The sequence below is a fragment of the Manis javanica genome, chromosome 13 (genome assembly GCF_040802235.1).
Source record: "Manis javanica isolate MJ-LG chromosome 13, MJ_LKY, whole genome shotgun sequence".
NCBI lineage: Eukaryota > Metazoa > Chordata > Mammalia > Pholidota > Manidae > Manis > Manis javanica.
Window position 1 is genome coordinate 96,811,174 of NC_133168.1, and position 22,667 is coordinate 96,833,840.

General features: G+C 58.8%; 2 protein-coding genes across 3 annotated transcripts; one reads left to right on the forward strand and one right to left on the reverse strand.

Annotated features, from left to right (window-relative positions):
* NRTN (neurturin) lies at positions 1–12,719 on the forward strand. Its single transcript, XM_037018193.2, has 3 exons — positions 1–132; positions 9,179–9,354; positions 12,131–12,719. The coding sequence occupies exons 2-3, from the start codon at positions 9,186–9,188 to the stop codon at positions 12,553–12,555; spliced, it is 594 nt and encodes a 197-aa protein (XP_036874088.2). The 5' UTR covers positions 1–132; positions 9,179–9,185; the 3' UTR covers positions 12,556–12,719.
* Positions 12,720–15,116: 2,397 nt separating this feature from the next.
* On the reverse strand, positions 15,117–20,733 carry LOC108409216 (3-galactosyl-N-acetylglucosaminide 4-alpha-L-fucosyltransferase FUT3-like). Of its 2 annotated transcripts, XM_037017990.2 has the most exons (3): positions 20,596–20,690; positions 19,389–19,478; positions 15,117–16,623 (listed from the first exon to the last, which is right to left on the reverse strand). In XM_037017990.2, the coding sequence occupies exon 3, from the start codon at positions 16,609–16,611 to the stop codon at positions 15,496–15,498; it is 1,116 nt and encodes a 371-aa protein (XP_036873885.2). In that variant the 5' UTR covers positions 16,612–16,623; positions 19,389–19,478; positions 20,596–20,690; the 3' UTR covers positions 15,117–15,495. The 2 variants fall into 2 exon arrangements, with proteins under 2 accessions (XP_036873885.2, XP_036873884.2); XM_037017989.2 differs by lacking the exon at positions 19,389–19,478 and having other exon boundaries at positions 20,596–20,733.
* Between the last annotated feature and the right edge of the window lie 1,934 nt (positions 20,734–22,667).

Here is a 22,667-nt window from a genome sequence, read left to right on the forward strand (position 1 = left end):
CGGCCCGGACCCCCCCGGGCGCCGCGGGTCCAGGCGGCCCGGATGGCGGTCGCGGCGGCAGGGGCAGGGGCCGGGGCCGGCGCGGGCAGCAGGCGCGGCCACCACTGACGGGGAGTCGGCCGCCCAGAGCAGGTAGGCAAGGGCACGGGGGGCCCGCAGGAGACCGGCCGGGTGGACGGAGGTCGGGGGCTTCCAGGGACTCTGGCAGCTCCTCAGTAGCTTTGCTCCAGGAGCCAGGAACTGGCGTGCGCATCAGGGTGCGGTCAAGGGGCGACAGGTCCGCGTGTGGCGGGGGGCGGGGAGAGCTGTCTTAGGCGCCTCTGCAAGGCAGGACCTGGCCGGGCCGGGGGGAGTCGGGTGGGGCCCTTGTCCGACGGGGCGGGAGCGCCCCTGGCCCCTTGGACTCCCAAGTGTATGTCTGAAGAGGGGTGTTAGCGGGGGCAGCTAGAATCCCGTCCTCAGCCTCTAGGAGGGCGAGACCCAGACACCGCTTCTGTCTGGTGGTCTACAAGGGGCCGTGGGGGGCATCCGGATCCTGCAGAGCCCAGCCGGGGAGGTGCCGTCGCGGCCCAGCGGCACGCAGAAGTAAACATCTGTCAGTGGCGCGTTCCGGCCGCCGCCGCCGCCGCCGCCGCCGGGGACACGGTGTCCTCCGGTAAGGGCCCGGCTCTCTCGGCTTCTGGAGCCGCCTGTTTAGCCACAAGAGGGCGCGAAACCCTTTGGGGGGTGGGTCCCTTAAGGGCAAAGCCGGATTTGAAGGAGAGGGGGCTGCCTCCCTTCCTTACCTGCTTTTTACAAAGCCATCTCTTGCTCAGGATAGTCTCAGAATTCGCCCCGAACGTGCAGTTTGTGGGTTAGGAGTCATTAGATCCAGGGCGCTGCACACAGTGGGCAGATTTGGGGTGGAACTGGAGAGAGGAGTGGCCTCTCCCACGGTCAGTGTCAGCACTGTGCCTCCCTGAGAGCACCAGCATATACTGTGGTGCCGCTGGCCTAGCCCAGCGGGCTTGTGGTTACCTGCAATGCTGGGCCCTCAGCCGGGATGTGGGGAGCACCACCAGGGTCCTGGCAGGTGGTGCAGGAGACTGACCCCTGACTTTCCTCACCCCTGCCTGCCCACCCTGCCCCCTCCTCGCCCAATATCCTTCTCTCCGTGTTCCATGACCCTCTTTGTCTGTCTTCACGTGCCCCAGGCTGTGGGAGCCCCAGTGGGGTGTGACTGATCTAGGCGGATGTCAAGGGAGGGGAGACTCCCAGCTTTGCCAGTTTCCCCCACCCCCAGCCCCTTGCCCGGGGGCCCTTTGGACACCCCTCCCCACTCCCTTCATCCTAGGACTCCCAAGGATCTGGGGTCCAAAGTCACTCCTGGCCCTCACAGCCCAACGCCCAGCCGTGAGCTGCAAAGAGCTAGTTCTAGGGATACAGGGAAGAAAACAAAGCCTCCCCCTCTGCAGCCAGGTGACTGAGATTCCACCATCAGCGCCTGCCTCTTGGGGTTCAGGCCTCAGTTTTCAGGGGGTGAGCAGAGGCTACAACTCTGAAGAGTCTGGGGTAGGAGGAGGAACGAGTTTGCAGCCGGGCACAAGGACACAATCAAGAGATTGTTACCACAAATGTTTGTCAGACAGCTATGGTGTGGCAGACAAAGGGCTCCTGGGCCTTGACCTTCAAGGAAGATAGATTTAGATTCAGGGTGGAGCACAGAATGGGGAGCAAAGGCTCTACCTCAGGGTAGGAGGGTCAGGGGAGACTTACTGGAGGGGCATTGGAGCTGGGGCTGTGAAGCATGAGTAGGAGTGTTCCAAGTGGCAAAAGAAAGGGCATTCCAGGTGGCAGGACGGCACGTGCAAAAATCTGGAGGCAGGAAATAGCATGTGTAGTTTTGGAAAATCCAGGATGCCTGGGTGAGTGTGGGAGGGAGAGAGTGCTCAGGAAGGTTGGCAGAGGGAGAACTGGGCTGGGGCATTCAAGGACGGATTTCTGGAGGTGGGCGCTGGATACAGAGGAGAGAGGAACAGGTCTTTAATGCGTCTGGCATCACTGGGCCCAGCTGTCTTTGCTAGGAGGCTGTGTGATTCCTCTGCGAGTGCATCTTTGCCTGTTCCCCAAGGGGGGCAGAAGGGTCCAGTCCACAAGGCCCACAAAGCGGAGATGAAGGGGCAGATGGGGTGGTCTTCCCTCTGCTCAGTGAGCACCAACTGGCAGGCCCATGGGCGCTGGTTCTCCCTGTTTTGCAACCGAGAATACTGAGACGGGGCTTGCTGGGGGGACTTTTCCCCCAGGCTCCTTGTAGTTCCGGAGCATTACGCCGCTGCCAGCCCAGCTTTGCCCTAGGATGAAGCAGAGAACGAGAAGGGCTGGTGCCTGCTGCACACGGGGTGGGGTGGGGGTGGGGGACCGGACAGGAGCCTCCCAAAGCAGCCAGCCTACCCCCTGGGCTCCTGGAGAGGTAACAGCCGCAAAGGAAGTCTGAGCAGGGAATGGGGCATTTCGGTGAGGTGTCTGCAAGCTGAAAGATCTGTGCTTCAAATCCAAGGGAAATCAGGCTTGGGGCTGTCCTGGAAGGAATTCAGTGAGGGCCCCTGCTTGTAGCAGGCAGGTCTCACATCCCAGTTGGGGAAACTGAGGCCGAGAGAGAGGGCACCGTTCACACCTGAATAGTTCGGTGTGTTGGGGACCTGAAGCAGTGTTTGAACTTGGGGAGATAGAAGAGGTGGGATCTCCTAAGACCCTGGTTCTCAGGAAACCATTTTAGGGCTTGAGCTGCATCTGGGGTCCATGCCTCGGTTTCCCTTTCTGCCCAGTGGCTGGCTTTGTGTGATGCCCTCCTGGCCATTTCCAGAGGACCCACATCCGTCACACTGCCTGCTGGCTGGGCCCCAGGCCAGCTGCTCAGCATGCCCAGCCTCATTAGGCTGATCCTGTTATCCCACCCCAAGTAGCCCCTCCTGCCTGGCCCAGACACCTGTGGGGCCGGTCCCCGGCCAGCCTGATGTGGTCTTGGTGGGAGTTTTATGGGCCAGCAACAGAGGGCTGGGCCAGAAGTGGGGGGTCTGAAAAGCTGGCGGCGCCACCACACACGTGCCCTGCAGCCTAGTCTTCTGGAGAACAGTTCCCTCTGCTTCGATCTTCACAGGGTCTCAGCTCACATGCTGCCTCCTCTGAGAAGCCCTCCTTGACCACTCAGCCTAAAAGCAGTCCCCAGTCCCTATCACTTCCCCTTGTCTTATTGTGCTATTTTATTACACCGCCAACATCTAAATCACCTCGCTTACTTCTTATTTCTTACCCATCTCCCTGATTGGATGGTGATCTTGTCAAGAACCAGACGCAGGCTGGCCCTGGCCGCCCTGGCTCAGCGTATAGCCGACGTTCAGTAAGGGTTGAGTCCATGTGTTGGGAGCGGAACCCAGCCTGGCACACTGGGCTTTCTGCCATGTGGGCCTTTTATTTACTTACTAGTTCTGCTCTGCTGTATGTCTTTGAAAAAAACGCTTTCTTCCTGGATCTCAGCCCCACTTTTCCCACGAACAGCAGGACCCACCACACCCTCCCTGCTTCTCCCCTCCCCCTCAGCCTCCCCTGGGCTGCCCAGGTCCTGGGGACTGTGACGGCATTGAGAGAGCAAGTTTGGAATCAGACCCAGGTTCAACTGCAGCTTGGCCACTTAGTTCCTGTATGACCCTGAGCAAGTCACTCTACCTCTCCAAGCCTCCGCTTCCCCATGTGGAAAATGGTGAGGGTGGGGGTGGGGATGAAAAATAGCATCTTTTCCAGGGACTCTGGGGAAATTAAGCATGTGGAAAGCACTTGGCACAATGATCGGCAGTGAATAAATGGAAAGCTGACATTGCTGGGGTGTTAATGTGATTATTGTTGTTGTTAGAGAGGCCGTATGGTACAGTGGTTAATAATGTGGAGGACGGGGTGTTGGGTCTGGGGCTTTGAGGGATGAGTAGGAGTTTGCCCGACCACCTGCTCTCAAATCCCAGTTTGGCCACTCATACTGTGTTTGACTCTGAGGAAGTCAAGTGAAATTTCTTTGGACCTCAGTTTTCCCTTCTACAAAACGGGAGTCAAACAGTCCATGCCTTTTTCTGAGTGGCTATGTGTAAAGTGCTTAGAATGGCACCAACCGTGTTGTTTGCTAGGGTTAGTGTTAGCTGTTTTTTTTTTCCTTTTTACCACGAAGCAACCAGCACAGTCCCCCCCGAGAAATCATTCTCCCCATCTGTCTGCCCCTGAGATTCACTTTGGTGAAGACACACTCAGTCCCTTGAGAAAACCTCAGGAGCCAAGACTTGATTCTGAGAGTAGCAGGGAGCCAGTGATGGTTCTAGAGATTAGGCAGCAGGCATTTTCTGGGTTGGAGGAAGAAGCTGTGCCCCCCACTCTGGCCAGTTGTGGAAGGGTCAACCAGGGGTGTCTGTGACTGCAGGCCCCCTATGAGACTGCCCCAGGGGCTGGCCCCTGGCCCCCCCCACAGACACGGCATCAGAACCAGCTGTGCTAACCAGATGTTCCTTGTTTACCCCCAGATGTACGTTGCCGGCTCGAGGCTGCCCCTGCCTCCCCGTCCCCATCATGGGGTGGGGCTGGGGCCTGGGGCCCTCCAAGGAAGGGGGCACATTTTTGCGGGCTGCGGAATTTGTGTCTTGTTTTACAGGACCATTGAGTCTTGCCTTGAGAGAGGCCCAAATCCCGCCCCTCCTGGGGCCTCAGTTTCCCCATCTGTGGAATACTGGGGAACCCTCAGGGGCCATCTGGGACAGAGGAGAAAGGCAGGCCTCCCCCGGAATAGGCCCAGCCGCCAGCCCCGGAGCTGTCGGCACTGACGGAGGAGAGGGAGGCCGAGACATGCGAGCACGTGTCTGAGGCCCGCGCCCAGCTGCTGCCATCAGCTGGGCCTGCAGGACCCCCCTGAGTCACGGGGCTCTCCTGATGACAGAGGGTGTCCCCGGCAGTCCTTGGTGCAGGTGGGGAAACTGAGGCTCAGAGTGAGGGTGGAGTTTGACCCCCCCCTCCCGTTATCCAACAAGGAAGACAAAGCAGGCATCCCAGCTCAGCTGTCTGGAACCCACAAGCTGTGTGTTCAGACACAAGACACACGCCCTCCCTCCCCTGCTCACCCGGATGTGCGGGCTGCTCCCACGTCCACCCCTATGGCTTCGGGGCCGGCTTGCTCTGCCTGTGGCCAGTGAGGACAGCCACCCAGCCACCCAGTCAAGCACCTCCAGGCCTTCCCTGGTGTTCCCACAGCGCTGGGTGGCCCCATTGGGGTCCTTTCTGAAGATGGGAAGCCAGGTTACGGGAAGACCAGGGACACATCCAGGAGTGAGGTGCCAGGACAGAGACGGTGCCCAGAGAGGGAAGCACCACATAGGCAAAGCGCGGAGACTGGGGAGTGCCACAAGGTCATGCTTCTGTGGGCAAAGTTATCCAAGCCTGCCCCTGCCTGCAGAGGACCCAGCCCAGCTGTCCCTCCAGAAGACCCCAGTCCAGCGAGTACAGAGGTGGACCCAGGCACTATGCTGGCAGGGCTGGGCAAGAGGGAGGGACCTGTGGCCAGGGAGCCAAGACAGGGAGTAGGGATGGCTCTCTGGAGCCAGGGCTGTGGGAGCGAGGGCTTTGAGGGGTGAGTATGAGTTTGCCCAATAGGGACCAGCCCCAATTCCAGGCCTCCTCCAAACTAGAAAGATTAATGGATGGAGGTAGGGGTCCCCTCTTGTCCCTGGTAATGAGCAGGAAGCAGGTGACTCCCCAAAGCCAGGAGCCCAGCAGGATGGAGGCTGGTGGCCCCCCAGGAAACAGGTATGCCTGGCAGGTGTCCCCTGGGAAGCTCAGTGGAAAGGTGGAGCTCCGGGGTGTTGCATCGGCACAAGGATAATATGCAGCATTTCCTAGAACCACTGAGGAAGCTGCCAGAAACCACCACACACCCACACATCCTCAACCTGCCTGCTTCTTCAGTGATTAGAAGAACCCGTCTGGCTGTGTGACTTTGGGTTACATATCGCCCTCTCTGAGTGTCAGTTTCCCCTCCTTCTGGGTCCCAACCCTGGGGAGGGAGTCTGTGGCCTCCAGCTCAAAGTGAACGTCTATCCATGATCCCTCTTGCTGCCGTTAAGACCGGTGCAGCACCCAGGAAAGGAGAGTGCCCCCTTCCCTGGACATGTGAGGATTCTCAAGGGTCTGGGCATTTCCTGAGGGCTGGAAAGGGACTCCTGGCCAAGCCCTGAGATGCCAGGATGTGTGGACCTGGGCCGGGCAGGAGTGGTGCATTTCTGGCCTGGCCTTTCTGCCTTTGCTGTGCCCCTCCCTCTCCCTGGACACTCACTGTGTGTATGCTGCCCATTCTGCCCCCAGAATCTTGGCCACTGAGGGCCCAGCAGTCCTGGTGTCTTGCTCATACGTGTGCCCCCGTGTGAGTGCATGGTCATATGCAAGTTTGGGTGTGACCAGTGATTGTACTGAAGTGTGCGAGTGTAATCGTGCTTGGGGGTGTAAGTGTGAAAAACTCCTAGTGCATGTGTGTGATCACATCTGGGCACAAGTGTGAAGACACTGAGTGTGTTTCGGTTTGTGTGAAAATGTCCACGTGCATAAGTGTGAAAACATGGGGTATGTAAGGGAAAGGATGGTGTTTGAGCTGGTGATTGGGCATGTCCAGGCGAGCACGTGCAAATGTTTGGGTGTGTATGAGTGACAGCCCCCAAGTGTGTGTGCATGAGTGGATCAGCATGCACATGGGGACCAGAATGCTGGGTGTGAGTGTGAGTGAATAAACCTCCCCAGGTCTAGGGGCCTCCACGACACAAGCACCCTGCCTGTGCCCACCTGGCCCCCGCCCCTGTGCCCTCCACCGCACAGCAGCACCCCTCCCAGTCAGGTCACAGACAAACCAGTCGGGTGACCCCCGGACAGAGAGGCCCATTGTTAACAGAAGCTTATCAGCCGCTGCTGCTGGACCCCCTCCACCGTTGCCCCTGCTTTCCTGTCCCCCATCAGAGCTCCAGGGGGTCTGCCCCAAGGCCGCCAGGGGCTCCTGTGGTCCTGGGCATCTTGGGACTGGCATCTTATTCACTCTCTCAGGCTCCCGTTTTAAGCCCTTAGCAGAAACAGAGGCCCAGAGCCCCAGGTGTGCAGGGGCCTCGCTGCAGCCTAGCAGGGAAGTTGAGGCGCGCTGCTCCAAGACTCGGTTGTGAGGGCGAGCAGGGTGCTGGGGGTCCAGAGAAGGCCTTGCCCACCTGACATAGCACGGGATCTGGGATGAAGTAGGTGCTTGTTAAGAGTAAAGGGGGTGGGATTTGGCAAGTGACAAATTTGAGGGCCGACTGCTTGCTGCACAGCCTTGAGAATTAACATACTCCCCGGGCCCACGAGGCCCACGAGGCCCTGATCCACCTGCCGCGTTCCCTCCCTGCTCCACGCCCCCTTGCTCACCCTGCTCCAGCCCCGTGGACCTTGCTGTTCTCCCAACGCACCAGGCTCCGTCCTGCCCCAGGACCTTTGCACCTGCTGTGTCCTCAGATCTCCAGCCTGGCCCTTCGGGGAGCTTATGTTCTATCCACATCACCAACCCTAATAAAAGTGGCCGCATGCAATACCACCAGTAGTAGCGAGTCCTCCGGGTGACTGTACACAGCACTTGCAACCAAGCCCAGCCCGAGGGGGCTGTGTGGGGCCCAAGAACCCGAGCTCAAATCCCAGATCCCTTTCAAGCTGTGCTCTCGGACAATCCCCTACCTATTTTTTTTTTTTTTGGTGGTTTCTTCCCAGTTTTTTAAAAAATTTATTTTAGTATTATTAATCTACAATCCCCCTACCTATTTTGTGCCTCAGATTCCCCATATGTAAAATGGAGACACAGTGACCCCTTCGTGGGCTCAGCAACGGGTCTGGTACACAGCAGGCGCTTAATAAATGTAACGCGTACTCACTGTTGGGTGGGGGCAGGTCCCTCTCCCGCGCATCCACGGTTGGGGGCGTGGGGGACTCGCCGAGGGTAACCATCCAGGGTCCGACGCCCGAAAGTCACAACCGAAGAGATGCAAATGGCACGGAAAGAACTGCTCCCTGCGCGGTGCAGGGGCGGGGGCGCGCCAGAGGCCTGCGCGGTCGGCGTGGGGGCGCCCCGCATCCCGCCGCCCAGCGCAGGCTGACCCGCGTCCCGCCCGGCTTTCTGCGCTTCGTCTAAATGTTTACACCGGGCCGGCCGCCAGCCCCGCGCTGACCGACCCCAGGCGGCCGGGCGGGCGAATGTAAACGCCGGCTGGGGGCCGCCCAGCGCGGGGCGCGGCTTGGACGGGGAGGGGGCGCCGTGTGTTACTCAGCACCTACTCTGTGCACTGAACACGACGCGGCTGGGCGGCCGCGACACTAGCAATCTGAGTAATGGGGGAAGCTGTGGGGGCCCAGGGCCGGCCTGGAGGAGGAGCAGTTAGGGAAGGCTGCCCTGGAGAGGCGCCCTTCAAGCCGTCACTAAGCAGTGTGGAGGGAGAGAAGAGAATTTTCAGGGTGGAAGGACCGGCTTGTGCAAGGGCCTGGACGTGGGTCGGGACAGCTTTGGTCCTTCGCTGCCCACGTCTGGGCATCAGTTTATCTAGAGATGAAACCCAGGCCCAGAGATGGGCAGGAAGTCACTCCCAAGGACATCAATAGGTAGGGAGAGATCTCAGCCCGGGGTTCTCGTCTCCTAGGCTGTTCTAAGTACCGTCTCCCTCCTCACCCTAGTCCCACAGTGCCCCCTGCTGGGGATGCTCCCACCTCCTTCCACTCTTCTCAGCTCACTGGGCTCCAAGCCACCTCCGAGCGGAATTTGCCAAGCTTGGTCCGGCCTCAGGACCTTTGCACTGACTGTTCACCTGCCTGAGGTGTCATTCTCTTTGTCCTGGCAAACTCCTACCTTTGTTCAAATCCCTATTTTCCTCAATCCTCAGGAAAGCACTCTGGGACCCTTAGACGGGGGTGGTTTCCGGGTTACCCCTGGCACAGAGCCTACCCACTCCTTGGCAGCATATTTCACAACCTTGTTCAGCGTCTCCTTGAGGAAAAATTTCTGTTATTACTGATTATTAAGCAGAATCAGGGGTCCCACTGGGTTCCCTGTACCTGGCCCACAGCCCCGTGCCAGTCTGTTGCCTGACAGGCCGTGTGGCCGACCATTCCGTGCCCGCAGGCCGAGGATGCAGCGCTGGAAGGCGGCGGCCTTGGTCTCGGTGTTCTGCAGCTCTGTGCTCTCCATCTGGATGTGTCGGGACGGCCTGCTCCTCAGCCACCGCCTTGGACCCGCGCTGGCCCCCCTGCACCGGCCGCCTCGCACCCTGGACGCCCGGATCGCCCGCTTGGCCCAGTGTAAGCCCTCCCTCCTGCCTGGGGTCGCATACCCCCCATACTGGGGCAGCCGTAATGGTGGGATTTCGTGCAGTGCAGCACAGGCCACGGAGGCTTATTTTAGATGGGGTGGAGGGAGGGTGCAAATCCCCCCAAATGACATGGCGGGGGTGGCGGGGGGAGGATGCCTGCGGGGAGCGGGGGTCTTTCGGCTGGCCTCAGGCACGGGCTCCACTTCCGCCCCTCGCCGTGCCCCGCTGCAGGAATTAGGCTGCTGCCCTAAGGGGCCGGGGGGCCAGATGGAGATTAGACGTGGGCATTCGGCCCAGGCGGCCCCCGCTTCGCAGCGAGGGGTGGAGGAGAAGGAGGCTGGGCCCAAGGCCCCAGTCACCTGGAGGGTGGACAGAACCCACGGGGAGAGGGAGACAGAGACCCAGAAACGGGAAGAGACCTAGAAATGGGAAGAGAAACAGAGACAGACTGACGTAAAGAGGCGGGGCGGGAGAGAAATGGTAACGCCCACCCAGGAGGGCGTGGTCACCCAGGCCCAGCTCCCCACTCGCCCCTGGTGCCTGCCCCTTTCAGGTTCCACTGGGTGAGGGCGGTGCGTGGATCTTGACCTCGTGTGCGCGCACGTGTCCATGCGTGCGCACGCGCCGGCGGCCGCGGTGTAGGCGCGGGTGGGGCAAGTGCACGGCACCCGCCGGTGGTTGCTGCGTGCGCGTCGTCGTCAGCCCTGCTGGCCCACACAATCCTTCTTTCTTGTCTTCACAATGGAGAACGGTGGCCTCAGGCACGGGTTCCACTTCCGCCCCTCGCCGTGCCCCGCTGCAGGCGGCGAAGTCCTCAGGACACTGGGTCCCAGAGACCCGGGTGGGGCCCCCAAAAGCTAGCGCTCCAGGACCTGGGGGCAAAGCTCCCATAGTGGAATTTCAGACTCCAGGGAGGGTTTCGGTCCACAGGCGGGTGCCTGCCTGCCCTGCATCCTGGCCCAGCCCCACTGGGGGAAGGGAGTGGTCCCTGATCCCACAGAGTCCCAGTGTTCCAGGCCCTGGTGAGACTTCAGGCTGGGGATGGGGGGCAGGTGCGGATTTCATCTCTCTGTGTTCCAGCCCCAGAATAACTCTCTAGATACACACCTTTGGGGTGGGCACTCTGAGCTTCGCTGGAACCTAACCGAGAGCAGTGCTGGCCATTCCTGCCTCTGGGCTTCAAGAACTGAGGACATGCTGCTCAGTCGCACCTCTCCCCCTCTCCCCGCCCCCCGCGCCTTCCCCCCTGCAAACCCTAGCCAAGGCCGGGACTCTGCAAGCCTTATTGGGCAGACAGGGAAACTGAGGCACGGAGCAGGGCCATAACCTGTCTCAAGTTGTGCAGGGCTGAAAGTGCCAGAGCTGGGCTCAGAACCTGGGTTGGTTCGCTGGGACCCCCTGTGGGCACGGCCCTTCCTAAGGCTATAGACGGCCCCTCCCCTTCAGGCATCCCAGTAAGCTTTCTTTTGACATCCAGGTGTGCCACCCTTGGGGGCAGGCGGGGCCAAACTCAGGATTTCCTCTTGCAACCACAAGATTGACTGCCACTGCTCAGAGGCTGGGAGCCCCCTACTTGCCATTTCCCGGTCTGCGCTGCCGGCCATTCCAACGTCTGCACGTCTCTCCTGGGGCTGGGGATCCCTGCGGGCGGGGACAGCCGCTTGGAAATTACATTTAGGCTCCTGAGCCCTGGGAATCTGTGACTCGGGGCACCTCCTGGCAAGGGTTGGAGAAGAGGGCTGGCCTTAGGCCAAACTAGGGCCCCTGTTGGAGGCAGGAGGAAGGCTGTTTGGGCTTGTCTCTCTCTGCCACCTGCTGGTGGTGCGGTCTTCAGTCCCTGCTGTTTTGGAGGTCTGGTGTCTTCAACGGTAACAGGGGGGTGGGCCCTGACGATGGGTAGAGCTGCTGCAGAGGCCTTGCAGGCAGGCCTCTGTACCTGCTGCCCCTCTATGTTCTGAGAAGCCCAAACACCCCAATTTGGCTTTGTGGGTGAGGAACTAAGTCCCTCTGCACCGTGGAGCAGTGGGGATGGGGTGTGGGTGTATGTGAACAGTCCAGTTGCTCAGAGATGTAGGGGTTTGGGTGGGACCCCAGAGTATGAGCTAGAGACCCATGACAGCCTAACCAAAGGGTGAGGAATTGGGGCATGGCAAGCAGTCCCCTGACACTGCTCAGAAAGGGTGTGCCGGTACCCTGGGGCAGCCCAGCATACTGGTAGGGGCAGCTGGGGGCCAAGCCGGGACCGGGATTTGTAGCACCACACACCCTGCTGAGTACTCCCTTTCTTTGCTGCAAAGGGGTTGAAGCAGCTCAGTGCAGAGAACAATCTCCAGCACAGCCCTGTGCAGAGATGGGGTCCACTGCGTGCTGGCAGGGAGAGCGTGTGTGTGTGTGTGTGTGTGAGCGTGTGTGTGTGTGTGAGAGAGAGACACCCGGGTCAGTTTGGCTCTCAAGGTAAGGCAGGCTGGAAAGTGATCTAGGGCCCCCAAAAAGGATGAGCCAGGTTCTGGGCAGTCCATCATAGGGGTAGGGTCCAGAGAACGGTGCTGATAGCCCTGCGGGCCCAGCGTGGGCGTCTGGAGATGCACTCCCACATCACCCAGAGGCGCCTGGGCAGGGCATATGGGAGTGAGATAACAAACAGGTCAGCAAAAGGGTGTGCTAGCGCCCAAGGGGCCCTGCAAGGATCCTTTTTGGCAGGGGGACAGTGAGGGTGGGGGAGGCTCCCACTGACCCCCTGCCGTCTTCTCTCTCTCCCCTCGCAGACCGTGCACTGCTGCAGGGCGCCCCGGACGCGGTGGAGCTGCGTGAGCTGACGCCCTGGGCCGGGCGGTCCCCTGGTCCGCGCCGTCGAGCGGGGCCCCGGCGGCGGCGCGCGCGTGCGCGGTCGGGCACGCGGCCGTGTGGGCTGCGCGAGCTCGAGGTGCGCGTGAGTGAGCTGGGCCTGGGCTACGCGTCGGACGAGACGGTGCTGTTCCGCTATTGCGCAGGCGCTTGTGAGGCGGCCGCGCGCATCTACGACCTGGGGCTGCGGCGCCTGCGCCAGCGGCGGCGCGTGCGGCGGGAGCGGGTACGCGCGCAGCCCTGCTGCCGCCCGACGGCCTACGAGGACGAGGTGTCCTTCCTGGACGCTCACAGCCGCTACCACACGGTGCGCGAGCTGTCGGCGCGCGAGTGCGCCTGCGTGTGACACTACCTCACCGGCCCGGCGAGACGGCGGCTACGCTCCAGCCCCGACGGCGTCCACCGTCCCGCCTGGCAAGACCCCCCAGCGGACTGCTCATGCGCAGGAGATGCAGTCGAGGTCTCGGGGCTCTCGCGATAACTGTACTGAGATAAAGTGTGGAAAACCGAGCCCGATTGGTGATTACGCGCTTCGGGGTAGCGGGGCGTGTGCGGAGTAGGTCCCAACTCCGCAGGGAAAAGATGACCGTGTGCATCACCTGCGTGAGAGCGGGAGCATTCCGTTTGCTTTGGGGGAAAAGGAAATAGATGGAAAGAGGGTCCTGTTTCCGGGGTGTAAAAAGGAAAGTGGGTCAGTGTTGGCAGGGACCGACCTTCCCACCTCCCTGCGGGTCCCTGTGCCCCTCCTTGGCAGCTTGTCCCATCCGCACCTCCCCGCTCGGTGTGCTTCTGGCCGGGGAAGGCGGAGCCACCGCGCCAATGAGAAGACTGATTTCCAGGTGGACCCAATCTCCCCATCTGGTCCCCAACACCACCTTCCCTACGATGTGTGCTCCCTGGGGGAAAAATGGGGGAGAATTGAGGTTGGTGGAGGGAGGTGACGTGTGGGACACTTCTGCCCCGGAGCTACATGAAGTCAGTCACTGCAGGTGAGGAGACTGAGGTCTAAGTGGACCCAGGCCTCCCTCACCCTACGGGCCTCCTCAGGTCCAGCCGGCCTCCGCCAGAGTGAACTCAGCCACTATCTCCTTTCATTAGCTAAAAATATACGCGCACAGCCTATCTTCCTGTGGGGATAGGTCTGGGGTGCGCGCCAACTCCATCCAACCTTAAACCGGCGCCTACTGGGGTGGGGCGGGCAGCGGGGTCCCCAGGGACCTAGGTCTGGGGCCCATAAAGGCTCCAGCCGGAGCTGGAGAGGGGATTTACAACGAGCCCCCGCGGGAATGGAAAAAGCTCGGTGTTTAGATTTGCCCGCGGTGTCACCTTGATGCTTGGCAGGCCCCGGACAGCTCAGGGTGCTGCGTTCTCAGAGCGCCGGGAGGGGTCCGTGGGTCTGAAGATGGGCAGGCGAGGGGGCGGGGGCGCCCCCGGAGACCAGAGGGTGTGGACCCCGCCCTCCTGTCCAACTGCGGGGTTCTTGAGGGCGCGACCGCCCTATCCCCAGACGGTTTTCCTGAGGGCGTGGCCCCCTCTCCTCCCCTCCCCCCCCGCCCCGCCAGACTAGCCCTCCCGAGGGTACGGCCCCTTCCCTCCTTTGCTGTTCTATTCTGGCCCCCTCCCGTCCTCCCCCCACATCTGAGCTCAGGACCAAGTTCTAAGCACCCCGACCTTACCACGAGCATTCCCATCCCGAAGCCTGAGGGCTCCAATCAGAGGCGGCCCCCAGAGAGGATCGCCCCGTCCCCAGACGGCAGAAACTTCCCAATCTCCCTTCTCCCCAGGCCCTCCTGCCGCAGCTGGGGACAGGAGGCAGCTAGCAGGCAAAACTTACAGGGAGCCCCGAGAGCGAGAGCGGGGCTTGTCCCTGTGGGTGGTCCGCTGGAAGGCAGTGTCAGGGCTGAGGCTGGCTGGGGTTCCCACCCGCCCCGGCAGTCTTCTGACTGAGGTTTGGGGTGGTGGATTCCTCCCGCGTTTGGGCTGACTCAGCCAAGCTGTGCGGAGAGGTCGGAGTTCTCAGACACTGTGGAAGCTGAGCCTCAGTTTCCCCATTCTCGGTGGCCCTGAGCCTCAGAGAGGGAAGTTGCTTAGCCCAGGACACACGGTGGGAAAATTGGCCTTGGAGCCCTGGACTGTGACCTCTGAACCCTGGCTGTCTTGGTGTGCTGGGGAGTGAGTGGGTGAGTGAGTGAGTGAGTGAGTGTGAGTGTGTGTGTGTGTGTGTGTGTGTGTGTGTGTGTGCACCCGCGCACACTCTCCCAGAGCCTCCTGGGACGTCGGCCTGCCCGTCTCCCACCCTGATCAAGTATCCCCACCACAGGGCACTGGCCCAGCCCCCCAGAGAATTGGAACATAAACAGAGCTGCCCCGCAGACCCCTCGGGGCTGGGGTTCTTGGTAGTGCATGCCACACACACGCACACACACTCTCACAGAGCAGAGACTGCCACCCACATGGGGTTAGCAGGGAGGATCACATGCACACTCATGGCCCACATGCTTACACCCTAGCCATCACTCATGCTCAGAATAGCACACACAGGGGGCACACTCAATGTCACCACTCATCTGCAAAAACACACGGTCACGCATTTGCTCACACCCAGCCATGCACACCCACAGGACAGTCACACTCCAAGCCTGCATGGTCATTGGTGGCCACACACACAGCAGCACACTCTCCCCCCTCTCCCTCCTTTGAGGATGTCCCTGCCCTTCCTCAGGTCCCAGCCCTGCCCCATGCTGACCCTTGTTGAGCACTGTGGGTTATTGAGCAGAATTCCTGGCCCCCTACCCACTTGATGCTATCAGCCCACTCCCGGCCATGACAGCCACAAATGTCCCCAGACATTGCTGAGTGTCCCCAAGGGGGCAGTGCCACCCTGGGGCAAGAACCGCTGTTCTGGAGTAAAGGAGGCAGACACATCAGTTTACCTCAGAGCATTCCCTTCTGAGAAAAAGGTGCAGGGATTGCTTCCCTGCACACCCAACAGGCAGTTAGGAAATACGTCAGAATCATCACCAACAGGCAGGACCCTAGACCAGTCCCCTAGGGGTTGAGGGCCTTGGTGGGTGAGGTCCCCAGCAGGTGACCCCACACCCCACCTCAAGCAGGTGACACACCTGCTCCCCCCCACCAGGTAAGACCCCTGACAGGTGAAGTCCCTGGGGCCCAGATTTGTGGCAGCAGAAGCACCTGGTAGGTGAAGTCTCAGGCAAGTGAGATCTGCAGCAGCTAAGGTGCCCAGCCGGTGAGATCCCGGCAGGCCGGCCCCTCGGCTGGAGGCTCATGTGAACCAAGAGGCTATGCTGGGCACTGTCTGGTAGCTGGACTCCTGCTGCAGCCGCCAGCAGGCCTTGCAGTACATCAGGGCCCAGCTGAAGGACTGAGGCCGCAGTGTCTCCCGCCAGCGGAAGTAGCTCAGGTAGCGGGCATCGTCCTGGTCCAGCGCCAGCAGATACTGGGCCAGGTCCCTGGGGCTCTGGAAGTCGTCCACGTGGATGAAGGCATCGGGCGGCAGGAACTGCTCGTAGTTGCTCCTGCTGGGGCCCAGCACCACGGGCAGGGCCCCGGCCCGCAGGGCATTCTTCCACAGCTTCTCTGTGATGTAGTCGGGATGCAGAGAGTTCTCGAAAGCCAGGTAAAACTTGTACTGGGCCAGCCGCTCCATCATGACCGCCGAGGGCAGAGGCTTGTGGCCGCGCCCGTACACATCCACCCTGACGTGAGCCTGCAGCTTTTGGTAGTACTGCACCCTGACGGAGTCTGCCCTCCAGTTGGACACCACCCAGGCCACCAGCTCCGTCTTGGCCGAGAGGTTGACCGCCGTGTTGGCCGGCTGGCCGGGCCATGGCTCGAGCCAGCCATATGGCGTGAAGACATCCGAGTCTCGGCGGTAGGACATGGTGAGGTTGAAGAAGCCGTCCAGGGCCTTCAGCTGTGGGCAGTGGCTGGGCGACTCCATGCTGTACCAGACCCAGCGCTGGCCGGGCGGCCGCGGGGAGGGCGGGAGCTGCGCCCTCGGCCTGGAGCTGACCTCCCGGTGGTGCACAAGGACGGCATCCGCCCGAGGGTACGCTTTGCGATTGGCAGTCAGCTGGCAGTCGGGCGTGCCAGGCCACATCTTCGAGCAGCTGGACAGCTCTACGGGGCTGTGGAAAGGCCATGTCCATAGCAGGAGCAGCAGGGGCGGGCGGGCGGGGGACGCCTGCCTTGCCGACCCATTGGGCCTGGGGGTGAGAGGTTCCCCGGCTGTGGGCTCCAACTTAGGGGACCATATGGACTTGTCTTGGGACACACGCAGGTAGTAGAAGAAACACAGGGCCAAAAGCAGCTGCAGCAACAGGCTGGGGAGATAATGGTGCCAGGAGCTCCTTATCTTGGCCCAGCTGAGCAAATCCATGGGGAGGAGCAGCTGGGGGTGGGGGAGAGTGGAGACAGCGTCACTGATCACAGAATATTAACCCACATCCTGGTGGGGGTGGCGACCGCCAGCTACCAAAGCCAATAGTCACAAGTGCTGAGATTGGCACTAATGTGATTCCTATTTTCAGATGGGAAAGCCGAGGCCAGGAGACTCGGCCAGAAACGGGCAAATCTGGAATTCCAGCAAAGAGAGTCTGGCCCCAGAGTCCATCTCCTCCCAGCCACTAGGCAACACGACCTCTCTACCTGGGGAGGGGTCCTCAGGGAAGGCGCGATCGGTCCCAACCGCTCTGAGGTTCCCACCTTGACCCTGCCCCTTTCCCAACTTTCCCACTCCTCCCCAGTCCAGAGAGAGGACAAAGCTGCTTACAAGATGCTCCCAGGGCCCTGAAGGTGAGTCTTGAGTCTGGGGCTCCGTCTGGGAGGGGTACATGGGATTGAGTTTTGAAGGTTCTGTAAGAGTTCACTGGGTAGAGTAGGAGTTGGGGGAAAGGCATGCCTAGGGGAAGAAACTGCCAATACTGAGGCCTGGAGGTGAAAACGGGCCTGGCTGGTGTGCCGGGAGAGCAAACAGAGTGGTTAGGGATGCCAGTGTGAACTTGATTTTCTGTCTATGATAGGTGCTCAAAGGCAGCCCTTCTGGTCCCACACTGGGTGATCCTGGGCATCTCCTGGTGGAATTCTTTCCATTCCTGGGTCTTTCCTGCCCCTGCAAGTGGTCACAAAGTCCTCCCAGACCCCAACCACTGGGGCAGAACTCTGGGGCTTTGCTCTTCCCCTCTCCACACCCTGCTGCCCTGGAGTCTCCCATTTTACACAAGAAGAAACTGAGGGTTAGAGGGACACGTACGTCTCTCGACCAAGTACACACAGCTAGAGCCGTTAGGATCCACAACCAAAGGTCTGCCCCGTGACGTAGCCCCGAACTGCCCACTCTGCAGGTGGGGCTCCGATCTACGGCCCGTCTCCACTAGAGCTTCCTGTCGTCCTGGAAGGTTCTATGTGTGCACCACCACTGCTCCCCTGGGCCTGTGGAGTCCTCCAAACGTGGCTGTTTTTAATGGAATTTAAATTTAAAAACAGAGACTCTCCTTGGTAAACTGACACTTTTTCTGAAAACGACTTCAAAATAAAAAGCAAGAAACAACCCAAAACAACCCCTGAGACTCAGCTCGGTGACTGGAAACCTCCCGAGCGCATCCGGGGCATCCTGGATATGCTAAGCGGCTTCTTCTTTGCACACATTTTATGGAGTCTGCATACCGGTCAACTATCCATGACCTAGACGGAATGTCCAAATTAGGATTACACACTGGTTTTCCAAGATTTAGGATGAAAAAGAGAATGGAGAACATCTCGATCATTTTTATATTGATTACACATTGAAATAAGGCTAACTTGGACCAATCTGTGTCTTTGACATTTTTTAAAAAGTGGCTACTAGAAAAATAGTAGCTGCACATGTGGCTTGTGTGATATGTCTATTGGACAGCATGTGCCGCTCTAGGATTTCCCAGAAAGGCGCTGTAGTAATGATGAATCATGATTTACAATGCACCCGCCTTCTGACCAGTGAGTTGGCTTGAATGCCTAAAGACATGCCTACGAGGGTCATTTGGCCAAGCTACTTGTGCAGTGGCATGGGGCTGGTCAAATCAGGGCCCTGCCTACCACAGTGGGCCACACAGCTGGGGAAATGAGTAAAGCCACTGTGTCCAGGGTCTCCGGAAGCTGGAAATTCAGGAGCCTAAGAAACAGTAAATAAAATTATGAGTCTGGACTTGGAGGAGCGGAAGCAGATCTTAATCAAGGGGGCCCAGAAGCTTAAGCTTTGTCTGCTGCGTGGTCCATCTGCCTCTGCCGGATACAAAACAGTTTCCAGAATTTAATAGTTTGATCCGAGCATGCACTGTGTCCAATGTGGGAGCGAACTAGCCGACACACGTAGCTGACACAACAGAGAAACTGAAGTTGTAAGAGTTACGAAATTTCAAATGTGAACTTAAAAATGGATCAGCATAAAAATTTTTGTTTTAATTAAATACAACTTTTTGAATAGGATCCCATTTCACTGCAGCTGTTGAAAATGTAGTGGCCCAATAGAGATGTGCTCAAAATGTAAAACACATGCCAGATTGGCAAGACTGCAGGAAGAAAGAACGTAAAATACCTCATTACTAATTTTCCATTTCAATCATATATTGAGATAATGCTTTGGATGGATTGGGTGAAATAAAATACATCATTAAAATTAATTTTCCTGGTGTCTTTCTATTCCAAGACGAGAAAGGCCGCTAGAAAATCCAAAAGTGCATGTGGCAGAAAATGGTTTGGCGATTTCTCAGAAAACTAAACTACTATATTGCCCAGCAATGCCACTGCTAGATATCCACCCAAAGGAATTAAAAGCAGGGATTTCAACAGATATTTGTAAAGTCATGTTCACAGATTCACAGCAGCCAAAAAAGTGGAAACAACCCCAGTGTCCATGGATGGGTGGATACACACAATGTGGTCCGTCCACACACTGCATATTATCCAGCCTTAACAAGGAAGGACATCCTGACACCTGCTACAGTGGCTGGACCTTGAGGACGTGGTGCTTAGTGAAATAAGCCAGACACAGAACAACTGATCCCGTCTGATCCCACTCCCAGGAGGTCCCCAGAGGGGCCACATCCAGAGACAGAAAGTGGGCCAGAGGTTACCAGGTGCTGGGGCGGGGTGGAAGGGGGATGGGGAATTCTTGCTTACTGAGTTCAGAGCTTCTGTTGATGAAAGAGTTTCGGAGCTGGATGGTGGGGCTGGTTGCACAGCATTGTAAATGTACTTAATACCGTCGAGCTGTGTGGTTAAAACGTGGTTAAAACAAGGCAGATGGGGGGATTGGTGAAACAGGTGAAGGGGACAAAGAGGTACAAAATTCCAATTAAAAGATAAATTAGTCACAGGGAGGGAAGGACAGAATAGGGAATATAGCCCATAACACTAATATCTTTGCGTGGTGACGGTAACCACAGTTACAGTGGTGCGCATCAGCAATGTATATAATTGTGGAATCACTAGGTTGGACACCTGAAACCAGGATACTATTGTCTGTCAACTATACTTCAAGAAAAAAACAGGTAGAACAGCAAATTATATGTGTATGTGTATGTATAGCCACGGTTTTAAAAATCATGAAATCGCAAAAGTCATTGAGCCGTACACTGTAAGTGGGTGATTGGTGTGGAAGGTGGATTACATCTCGATGGAGCTGTTTGACAGAACGCTGTTCGAGGCTGGCAGGCTTGTTGGGTCGGGCAGAGTGCAGGGCCTGGTAGGTGGCAGTGCGGGGACGCAGGCCAAGCCAGGCCCTCAGGGACACAGCCCAGGGTGAGGCAGGAGTGGATTTTGACCACATGCTGCTTTACGCTTAGGACTTTTTTGGCCACACACCAAAGAGTAATCCACAGAAATATAGTTAAAACCAACACAGTTTGTTCTTTCCTTTTGATATCAGCCTGTGTTTCTGGCAGCCTCTCTCAGGAGACACGGAGGTTCCTTGGCAGTGGCCTGGAGGAGCACGGGCTGGGGGATGCGTGATGGGAGCCCACCCAACGGGAACCCAAGATATGTTTTCCTAGAAAAGGACAGAAAAATGCCACCGTGTTGGGGCACCACAAAGGTCTGGAAAACCCAAACCCAAGCCACTCATGTCCTCATTTCCCACCAGACAGAGGCAGAGAGAGGCGAAGGGTCCTTGGCGCTGAGAGGCCGGGAAACAGTGGGGTTTCTACTCCAGGACGTCGCCACAGGGAGAGCAGCGCTGGGCACTCCCGGCCAGGCACACCCATCTGGACTTCCTCACCCAGATTCTCTTTTGGTCCACCCGGTACCCAGAAAGCGGCCAGGAGGCCTTTCTCAGGAGGCATCGGTGCCTTCTGGGGAGTGGGGGGAAATTTGGCCCCAGAGGCCTTACCTGGAGGCCGCGGCGTGTCGGGCAGCAAACAACTGACCAGGAGGTTTAGAACGGAGGCACGGCTGGCCTCCCAAGGGCGTAGATAAGGAAGGAAAAGGAAATGTACCTGTAGCTGAGGCTTGGTTGGTCCAGCCCCACCCCTGCCATCAGGTGACCTAGGGTGTTCTGTCCCAGGAGCCAGGTCACCGTCCAATAGCAACATGTGGGAGTCCCTGATCTCGAAGACCCAATGGGGTGGTGCAGGAAGTTGTGGATTGGAGTCGCCACCCTCCGTACCCTCCGTGTCCGCCTACCGACACACGTGCGACGTGGTGTCGCACACAGCCTTCAGGTTGGTGTAGTTTGGGGCAATTGCTGGCCCACCCATAAAGTGAAAAGGCAGATGTGAACGGCTGGTTCTCAACATGGGTTCCATGGGGAAATGCACCTGGGGTTCTTGGAGGGTGGAGAGCACCAGGTGAGAAGAGTCTCAAGCTTCCCACCTCCACACCCACCAGACCCCACTCCCTCCTTCAGGCAATCAGTCAACACACATTTCTTGAGTTCCTGCTACATGCCAGGCTCCAGGGAGCAGGTGGGTGCGACAGAACACACAGACAGGGAACTCAGAACTCAGGTGTGAACATAAAGTCATAACTTGCGGAAAGTGAGAAGGCCTCGGAGTTCCCGGATGTCTGAGCTCAAGCCCTGTAAAAGTTCTGTAAGGAAAAAGGAAGAAAGAGCTCTCCAAGCAGAGGGGCCAGCCAGTGCAAAGGCCCTGAGGCAGCAAGGAATGGAGGCAATTCAGGGAGGCTGGGTCTTGGTGAGCAGGAAATGAGGTCAGAAGTGGTGCTGAGGCCAGGCACCTTCAGGCGGTCCAGCTGTGGTCAGTGATGGAGGATTTAGCATGAGGGCGACACGGAGCCATGCGAGACTTCGCAGAGAACAGTCACCTCCTCGACTCCTGTGCTGAGATGCTCTCGCAGGTTACCCAGTGGGGGGCAGGCTACTGGAGGCAGAGTGGAGGCAGGGAGGCCAGGGCTGAAAAGGCTGCTGCAGGTGGGTGGGGGCCCATGGCCGAGCCTGTGTCACCATGGAGCTGTCAGTCTCGACCTCACCGTGTCCTGGGCCGTGGCAAGTCTTCAGTCTTCTCATAGCCATTCTGCTGCTGATAAGCAGAAAATAAGGTCTAGGCAGGAGGCATCCCCTGCCAAAGTCACTGGGGCTTTCAAGCATACTAAGGGTCTCCAGCTGCACGAGCTGCCCCGCCAGGACCACTCTTTGCCCCCTGCCACCTTGGTGATCCTCACTCATCCTGCAGGGCTCAGTGGAAATGCCTCCTCCAGGGATCCTCCCTGGATGCCTCCCCTGCCCTCTCAGCTGGACCAGATCCCTTCTCTGGTTCCCAAAGCTGCCTGCGTCCCCCATCATAGCTGTGTCACTTCCTCCGCTGGGATGATGGCTCTGTGAGGACAGAAAAGCTGAAAGGACCACGAAGAGAGAGTAAGAAATCAGGTTGTAGTTCAAGGATTTAAAACCCCAAGGTGGGTCTCTGGGGGAGGGCCACAGGGCTCTGCCTATTCCAGGCTTGGGGTCAGAGTTTGGCAGACTATGGCTGCGAGTGTGCTGGGTCGGGATCCGGGTCCTTTTACACATGGAGGGACCTGGGACGAGGGACAGCCCTTCTCCGCGCCTCAGTTTCCTTCTGTAACACTGGGCTTGTGCTGGGGCCACGGGGAGTCACTGTTAGGTCTCCAGAGAGGGCCTTCCTGACCGGGAGGCCCCGGGCTGTGGAAGGAGGTGCTCTTCAACCCCGCTTTACGGCGCCCAGAGCTCCTGCTGGGCTGGGGTGGCAGCCAGAGGGAGGCCCCAGGCCGCCATCTCCCACCTTCCCCTGGACCCTCCGGCTCAGACCCACTAGTCACCATGTGGCCACAGGCATGGTGCTATGCATAGGGGGTCCCCCCACAACTGCCCCTCAGGACCCCAAGGCCTCTGTGGTCCTTGGGGACTCTAGCCATCCGCCACCAGGTCACAGCTGGGCTGTAGACTGCAGCAGGGATGGCCAGGCTGACGGGGATTTTTCCATACCC

Bases quoted from the DNA above. Each gene is read 5' to 3' on its own strand.
- NRTN (XM_037018193.2), top strand. From the start codon at position 9,186: ATGCAGCGCTGGAAGGCGGCGGCCTTGGTCTCGGTGTTCTGCAGCTCT. The intron at 9,355-12,130 runs GTAAGCCCTCCC...CTCCCCTCGCAG, and splicing joins GATCGCCCGCTTGGCCCAGT to ACCGTGCACTGCTGCAGGGC.
- LOC108409216 (XM_037017989.2), bottom strand. From the start codon at position 16,611: ATGGATTTGCTCAGCTGGGCCAAGATAAGGAGCTCCTGGCACCATTAT.